The sequence below is a fragment of the Trichechus manatus genome, unplaced genomic scaffold, assembly GCF_000243295.1.
Source record: "Trichechus manatus latirostris isolate Lorelei unplaced genomic scaffold, TriManLat1.0 scaffold00220, whole genome shotgun sequence".
NCBI classification, from domain to species: Eukaryota; Metazoa; Chordata; class Mammalia; order Sirenia; family Trichechidae; genus Trichechus; species Trichechus manatus.
In genome coordinates, this window is record NW_004444156.1 from 2,629,000 (window position 1) to 2,637,766 (window position 8,767).

The following is an 8,767-nucleotide window of genomic DNA, read 5'->3' on the forward strand; positions in this document are numbered from 1 at the left end:
AGAGGAAATCACCAAATCAATACCATTTACAATAGCCCCCAAGAAGATAAAATACTTAGGAATAAATCTAACCAGAGATGTAAAAGACCTATACAATGAAAACTACAAGACTCTACTGCAAGAAACCAAAAGAGACCTGCATAAGTGGAAAAATATACCTTGCTCATGGATAGGTAGATTCAACCGTGTGAAAACGTCAGTTCTACCCAAAACGATCTACAGATACAATGCAATCCCAATCCAAATTCCACCGGCATTTTTTAATGAAATGGAGAAATAAAATCCTTTAAGAAGATTGTGTAACACACATCCCACCCACGATGAATAATTACTGCTAACTGAGTAGTGATAATGCTAAAAATCTTTTTGCCATTCATTCTTTTCTTCACTCAGGCACTTTAAAATACCTGTGAGTGTGACATAGTAATTATGAATCTAGGCCCTGGAGCAAGATTGCCTGGGTTCAAATCCTTATATGACTTCAAACAAGTCCCTTTAACCTCTCTGGTCTCAGTTTACTCATTTGTAAAATAGGAATACTAAGAATAAGTCATAGGCTTACCAAAAAAAAAAAAAAAAAAAAGTTGCCATCAATTCGCTTCTGATGTAGGCTTTTAGTGAGGATTAAATTAGTATCCATGCATGCAATTATTATTATACATGCACGGAATAGTGCCTGGCATTTTAGAAGTGCCATGTCAGTATTGGTTCTTGCGTACGGAATATTTGCTTTTATTAACTGGACAAGCTCCATTGAGGAGATCAGAGATGTTTGCTTCCAAAACAATGAGGAGGTGCCTTTTGTTAAAGTATAGGCAGCAGTATTAGTTACTTAGGCGATCTGCGTGGCGCAAATGGTTAAGCACTTGACTGCTAGATGAAAGGTTGGCGGTTCGAACCCACCCAGAGGCACCTCAGAAGGTGGGCCTGGTGATCTGCTTCCAAAAGGTCCCAGCCTTGAAAACCGATGGAGCAGTTTTCGTCTAACACACAGAGTGTTGCCTGGAGGTGCAATCGACTTGACAGCAACTAACAATAATGCTCATTAGTTACTTTAAAACTAAAGCTTGACGGTTCTGGAGGGAGTTAGTAATGATGGTTCATATTTCATTTTCTTCCCCTTTAAATAATGAAGAAATTTCGTGCTTTTAAACAGCAAAAAATAGTACAAAGATAAACAGCAAGGTAAGTGGAGACCTCAAAGGTTTTAATCCTTTTTTTTTTGTTTTTTTTTAATACTGTACTATTTTAAAAGACACCCAAGTTATAGATTTAGGGACAATATGAACGCTCGTGTTGAATACATTTTCAAGTATCTTAAGTTACTGGTATTGATGGAAACACAATAATAATTTGTGTTTTGTATAATGATATTTGATACCAAATTTTCTAATTTCCTAAAGTCTTGTCAAAAACGGATTGGTGGAACAATGGAAATATTTCACGCTCTGCCTGTTCATCTTTAAGACAACATAGATTCTTGAAATTACTCTCACCCCAGTGATTACAAGTTTCTGGTACATTTAGCACGACTAATTGAGTCTTAAGAAAAGAGGAAACATTCTAGAATGTAGTGAAAATGAGGATATTTAACAACATTTCATCATTTAAAGTCCCCATGAATGATATCCTAAATCATTTACAACTTAACTTGGGTTGATAGATACAGCATTTGAATCATGGCCTCATTCTCTGTTCATGAGAGAAAGAACAAAATAAGCTGGTTACTTCGCCTTCTAAATACATTCAATAGAATGTAGCTGAAATGTTTTAAATTAAAAGAAACAAATGTTGACATCTGAGAAAGTCAATGCGTGCCTAAGTGTCAGAGCCGTTCAATTTCTTCATGAAGTTTTTCAGGAGAAATGAGGTTTGAATCACAACCCCATTATGCTGTTTGCATTGGAAGAGCATGCTCAGAAGGAAGTCCTCCAGTATTCGCTCTGAAACCCTTCATATGCCTCTACCATTCACCCGTTCTTACCTTCAATGAACACCTCGGCAGATGTTGTGTCTGAGCCGCTGGGGTTTGTAGCCAGACAGGTATAGCGGCCTGTGTCGTCTTCGAAGGACTCTGCTATGATCAAGGTATGCAGGTCGCCACCCTCACAGCGGATCTGAATATCAGGCGTGTTGTGCAGTTCTCTGCCCTCAGAGAACCATCTGCAGCCAAGTGGAGGTCAAGGTACAGGAGAGAAAGAAAGAAATGGCAGCATTTAAAACAATAAAGCAGACGTGAAAGGCGAGATGCTAGGTAATAAGATGCTTGTTTGATTAAAAAAAAAAGATCTGCGTCAACTTTACCGATGGCAGCTATACATTTTAGACGGTGAAATTAATGACTAGACCATTCCCATAGGTTTTCTTTGGAACCCATCTTGTACATTTTATCAATTGTGAAATAAGGGACATCGTCAAACTTGGAAAGACCGTTTCAGTTACAAAATAAAAGAAACAGAAATTCAAAGTGGCTCATAAAATGTTTGAGGAGGAATGCCTTCTCTGTGTATTACACGCTTATCTATTGTTCTTATCTAAAGAAAACCAGGAAAGTAATATAAACATTATGCTCAGAATTTCTGATGTATTAGGGAAATTCACCATCCAAGTTAACAAATCATAGGCAGTAATATTTTTGTTGACCCTAAGACTTCTGATCAGCTGAGCGGCAAGAGATGTAATGCCTTCCACATTTCCAATATTAACAAAACTTTCTAGCTGACCGCGTGACCTCAGAGACGTTAGAGAGATGTAGAGGCTGTGCCCTAATTCATTCTTGCTGGTCAGTAATTTTCCTTTCCCAAACAGTCAGGACCTTGGCGTGGGAGGCTGCAAGTTCCCAGATTGCTTTAACACAGGTTCTCTCTCACGCTGTCCCCCATTCTCCCAGCACCTCAAATTTTCAACAGGATTTGGTTGCCTTTAAGTTTTACAAAAAAATACAAAGCTGCCCTGAAAACCTGCCAAGAGGGAGTTATTTTTAAAGAAATGTGTAGCAATGTGCCACTTCACGCAACTGGAAGGACTGAAGTCTCTGGGATGGGACTGTCCATGTCATTTTGAGTTGGCATTTTAAGATTTTCTGAGTCTAACCTGCCATAAAATTCTTTGGATGTGGCATCCTTTTGTGAAAATACGTTACTACAGATGGACTCTCTACCGTGTTCTGCATTTTAGGATGGCATGATATCGATATTTGTCTATATCCAGTTTGAAAGTAAATTTAATGAGGCAAATAATATTCAGAGTATTAACACCAGAAACCATGCTAGAAATGAAATACGGGAGACTTGCAAAAGGACGGAGAAGACTTGAGGAACTGAAGGGCGTACAATAACCAGCCCTCTGAGTATCCCATGCAATGCCATGCATATTACTTTTGGAGGCCAACTGAGGCCAGTATTTCTTGATTCTGGGGCATTTGGTGGTTTTCTCTGTTTCCATAAAGTCTTGGAGAGATTTGCAGCCGAGCGCCATCTCTCACTCCCTTCTTTTCTGTTCTTTCACAGCTCTCGTCCAGATCAATCCCCCGTGGGCACCAGTCACGGCCTCTGTCTTTTAATTGATCTCTCCGTCTCCAGTAAGCTAGCAATTCTTCCCATACTCTGACATTGAGGCCCTTCCTAGGAGTTTGCCCTGACTTTATTTTCTATTATTTTCTTCTATTAATCCTCTGCCTCTGTTAAATGTTTGTATGCATTTATTGTTCCCTACTCAGTCCTCATGCATTATCTGCCTACTTTCCTTTTTCCCGAGCCCTGGTGGCATAGTGGTTAAGAGCTATGGCTGCTACCCACAAGGTTAGCAGTTCAAATCCACCATCTGCTCCTTGGAAACCCCACAGGCAGATCTACTCTGTCCTGCTATGAGTGGGAATTGGCTCAACAGCAACGGGTTCCCTTTTCCCACACGTTTCCCCTTTGCCATTCTCTCCTTACGGTCTTCACTAATCCCCATCTAGGGACCGCTGGCTAAAGACTCCTTCAACAGACTGACATTCAACTGAACACATTGTTGCTAAGCATCTCCTATGTGGAAGGTATTGCATTATATACTACAGATGACATAGAGAATTATGCCTGGTGAAATCTGAAACTAGTTGAAATGTTTATCTGTCTGTCTTGTCAATTAAAGTGTTCTTAACTTCCATAAAAGATATAAACCAACTCATAGGGGAAACCGAAGCCAGAAAAATACTATTGAGGCTTACGAGACAGAAAGATTCATTCCTTCTGGTTAGATGTACTTCATAGGGAAGCCTTCGCCAACCACCGAGTGGGGGTAATATATTGTTGTTTAATTTTCTGGTCAGCAAACTCCGGCCTGTGGGCCCGCTGCCTATTTTTGTACAGCCTGGAAGCTAAGAACGATTTTTATATTTTTAAATACATATTCCAAAAAAAAAAAAATAATAATCAAAAGAAGAGTAGTATTTTACGACACATGAAAATTATAGAAAGTTCAGATTTCAGTGTCTGTAAATAAACTTTTATTGGAACACAGCCATGCTCATTGTTTACATACGGTCTACGGCTGCTTCGGGTTACAATGGCCGAGAAGTTGTGACAGAGGCTGTGTGGCCCACAAAGCTGGAGATAATTGCCAAACGGACCATGACAGACAAGTTTGCCAGTTTCCGCTCTACCTCCTTGCTCCTCCAAGTGCCATCCTTGGATTAGCAGCAGTAATGTCAGGAAGCTTGTTAGGGATGCAGAATCTTGACCCTCACCCCAATCTGTGGAGTCAGGTCAGCTCCCCAGGTGATTCATACGCACACTGAAGTTTGAGAGGCCCTGGTCTAATATGTTTCTGGAGCCCACTAAGCTGTATAACAGAGTCCTGGGTCTCCATGAGTTAGTTATTCACTTCTTTAACACAGCAACCACAGTTTATGGGTTGTGTGTCCCTGGTCCCTTGAACACAAGTACACACATAATAGTGCTCTTTTTGGTTCTCTCAACTTTACACTGAAATTTTTAAAATGTTATTCATTTGACAATTGGTCATATATCACTGTAACACCTTCTGCATTGTTTCTGTAGAGCATAATCTGACAGGGCATGCATGTATGCCCTATTTCCTTACCTAGAAAACTGACTTTTTTGATTGCCAAAAACAAAAAAAAATTGTTTTTTTTTGTTGTACTTTTTTATGGACCTGGCGTTATTGTACATAGTTGGTGCTTTAAATATGCTTATTTTCTGTAACTCTTGACTTTGGAATACGGGTCCCACGAAAAAATTAGGGAAGGATCTGTGGCCTAATAGATTCGGAAAATGCTGCATATTCATATTATATCTTACTCCTTGATGTTCACAATTCACATTTTCTTATTAAAGACTCTGAGAAGTCCCGCAGTGAAGTAATTTGTTCAATGTTGTCTATTACAGCATTTACTCAACTTATTTGACCTTGAGATTCTTTCCCACTTAGCACCTACCAACATCCCATGTGTATTTTTGCAAAATGCTTTTCTGGCATATATATTTCATGGAGACTGTGCTTTTTTTTAAAAATGAATTGAGACCAATTATTATCTGAGTAACAATAATAAGGGTAAGGTGGAAGAAAATAATTAGTAAGCGCAATAAAATATTTGAAATATATCTTAATACTGGGAGAAAGATTAAAGCATCACACACACTTCCTGCAGCAGGTTAATGTGTCTATTCGGCCCTCTACAATGATTCATTATGTAATAAAACTATTCAAAAACTACAAGTGGTAAAATGGTTGGTGCTTACAAACCCCCAGGCTGACCTGGTTTTTTTGTTTTCGAAAAACTCATACATTCGGTTCTCCAGCTCTGTGAGCGACTAAAACGTCAAACGCACCTCAGATTGTGACACGTAGAAGAAATCACGCAGAGAAAAGACTGAACTTGTCCAGATCAGGCAGTCACTGTGACAACGTGAGCCACTATAGTGCTTTCATGCCATCGGGGATGCCAAATTGTTACTGAGGTAAGTGCCTGTCAAGTGCATAAACCAAACACCAAACCCACTGCCATTGAGTTGACTCCGACGCAGAGTGGCCCTATAGGACAGCATAGAATTGTCCCATAGCGTTTCCAAGGCTGTAAGCTAACCAAAAGGTCGGCAGTTTGAATCCACCAGCTGCTCCTTGGAAACCCTCTGGGCGGCTCTACTCTGTCCCATAGGGTCACTATGAGTCAGAATCGACGGAGCGGCAGCGGGTTTGGGTTTGGTTTGGTTTCTTTAATCTTTACAAAAGCAAACTGCCACCTCTTTCTCCCACGGAGCTGCTGGTGGATTCAAACCACCAACCTTCCAGTTAGCAGCAGAGTGCTTAACCACCGCACCACCAGGGCTCCTTGCTAAGTGACTAGTTCCACGCTATTACAATGTGGTAAGACAGGGGGATCCAAGGAAAGAGGAACAACTGCAAATATTCGAATGGCAGACTCCTGAAGAAACAGAACGGGCAGCCTGGCTCCTGACGTATCAGTGTGGCCGAGATTTAATGTATTGATTTTATAATTGGAACCATTTGCACATTACAGTTAGAAATGGCCCAGCAAGAGGCACAATTGTGACTTTAGGAAACCCACTTAGCCTTCCTGGTTCAGGATCCTCATCTGTCTGCGATAAGACTTTCTAGCCATAAAGTTCCATGATTTTAAAGTTTTTGTGAAATGGAAGGGTTGCATATTTAGGGATCTTGTTTAAACTTATTTCAGGAAATGATGTAGAAAATTCATTGATGAAAGGTAACAGTGATTAATGGTTTAAATTCTTTGAAACATATTATTATATCACAGTGCATCTAAGATTATATACCCGCACTAGATCCTTAAGTGTATCAATGAATTTAGCATTTTGTCTATATCACTTTTCAATCACCTCATACACATGAGAAAGTTGGATAACGAAAAAGGAAAACAGAAGAAGAACTGATGCGTTCGAAGTGTGGATTTGTGAAGAACTGGATATACTGTGGACTTCCAAAAGAATGAACAAATAGGTCTTGGAATAAATACAACCAGAATGTTCCTTAGACATCAAGATGGTGAGAATTAGACTCGCTTACATTGGACACATTATCAAGAAACAATAATAACTAGGAAAGGACATCATGGTTGGTAAAGGAGAAGGCCAGTGAAAACTGGGGAAACCCTCAGGGAGATGGATTGACGCATCAGCTGCAACAATGGACTCAAACATACCAACAATCATGAAGATGGTATAGGACCGGGCAATGCTTTGTTCTGCTTCATATAAGCTCACCATCAGCCAGAGCTGACCCCACAGGAGCTGACAACAAGAACAACCATGTCATTACCACTGTACGTCTCACATGATACTGAACTGAGCTTCATATAGCTTTCTATCCTACTAGAATGGAGGTTTTTCCAGGGGAGGGACCTGGTCTTATTCACCGGGACAATGGTAGGTACGTGGAAAACTGTCATTAAGTTGATCGAAGAAGTGTACGCTTACAAACGAAGAAAGGATTAAAGAAATAGTTTAAATAATACCTGTCAGAGTGGCCATTTTATGAGAGAGATGGAGAAAAGTTTATCTCCTCTCACCTGTTCGAACTGAAGTGCATTTAAAAAGCATAACATTAAACTAAAAAAAATCTAGTTAATGCGTATATCAGAAGAGGAAATCAGCCTTGTCTGTTCTTTATATGGCAGATAAAGGACAAATCGCCTTCTTATCTAAAATAAGAGAATCCTAGAGTTTTGAAGTTTTGACACTGCAGGCAGATGAATTAACTGTGCTATAGTCATGCCTGTTTAGTTCAATTTATGACAGGTCATAATTCTATCAGCTTCCTGGCAGAGAACTCAGACACTTTGAGTTTTCTTTAAAGAGGAGGTAGAAGTCAGGTCTGTTGACTAACTTTTGACCTGAAATTTTTCATGCATTAAATTCTTTCTGCGAGTGCAGTTTAGGAGAAGCAATGCTGGTTAAACTGTGAAGCATACAAAGAGGGACAGGTTCAGTCTGGGAAAATCCATGGCAGAGATAAACACACTGCCTCTGCCTTCTCCTGGGTCAGATGCCACCAGTAGTTGATTGGAGTGTTCTCTTCTAATGAGCCAGTATCTCAGAAGCCCGGCACAGCTGGTTAAGCAGGCTACAAAGCCACCGAAGTTACAGTGCGAGATGAAACGCATTCACCACCCTCAAATTGGTCTCTCTTACAGAAGATACGTTGTTCCTTTGCTCCAGATCCTCACGTACGAGTGAAGTGGGGGTTTGGGAGTGAGGGCGGTATGAGTAGAAGCATCCAGATCCTGAAGTACAAGTGAAGTGGGGGTTTGGGAGTGAGGGTGGTATGAGTAGAAGCATCCAGATCCTGAAGTACGAGTGAAGTGGGGGTTTGGGAGTGAGGGAAGTATAAGTAGAAGCATCTATAGTGGCTAAGGAAGAGCCTAAAACCTAAACTAAACCCACTGCCATTGAGTCGATTCCAACTCATAGTGACCCTATCGGACAGAGTAGAACTGCTCCATAGGGTTTCCAAGGAGTGGCCGGTGGATTCAAACTGCCAACCTTTTGGTTAGCAGCCAAGCTTTTAACCACTGCGCCACCAGGGCTCCTAAGAGTCTACTTGGGTAAAATTCCATTTGATGACACTGTCCCCTCCACCATAACCTTTTTTTCTTTTGCTTCATTCCTAATACCTGGAAGCCATCTGTCATCTAGTGGACAGGATACTGGATAGCGTATTGATCTAGTGGACAGGATACTGGATAGCGTATTGATCTAGTGGACAGGATACTGGATAGCGTATT

The 8,767-nt window shown here is 40.5% G+C and overlaps 1 protein-coding gene across 1 annotated transcript in view; it reads right to left on the reverse strand.

The window, feature by feature from the left end:
• PALLD (palladin, cytoskeletal associated protein) overlaps positions 1-8,767 on the reverse strand; it is a 450,487-nt gene that overhangs the window by 260,392 nt on the left and 181,328 nt on the right. The window contains exon 2 of the mRNA XM_004388882.2: positions 1,985-2,163. Coding sequence (XP_004388939.1) covers positions 1,985-2,163 — 179 coding nt within the window. The remainder of the gene's footprint in view (positions 1-1,984; positions 2,164-8,767) is intronic.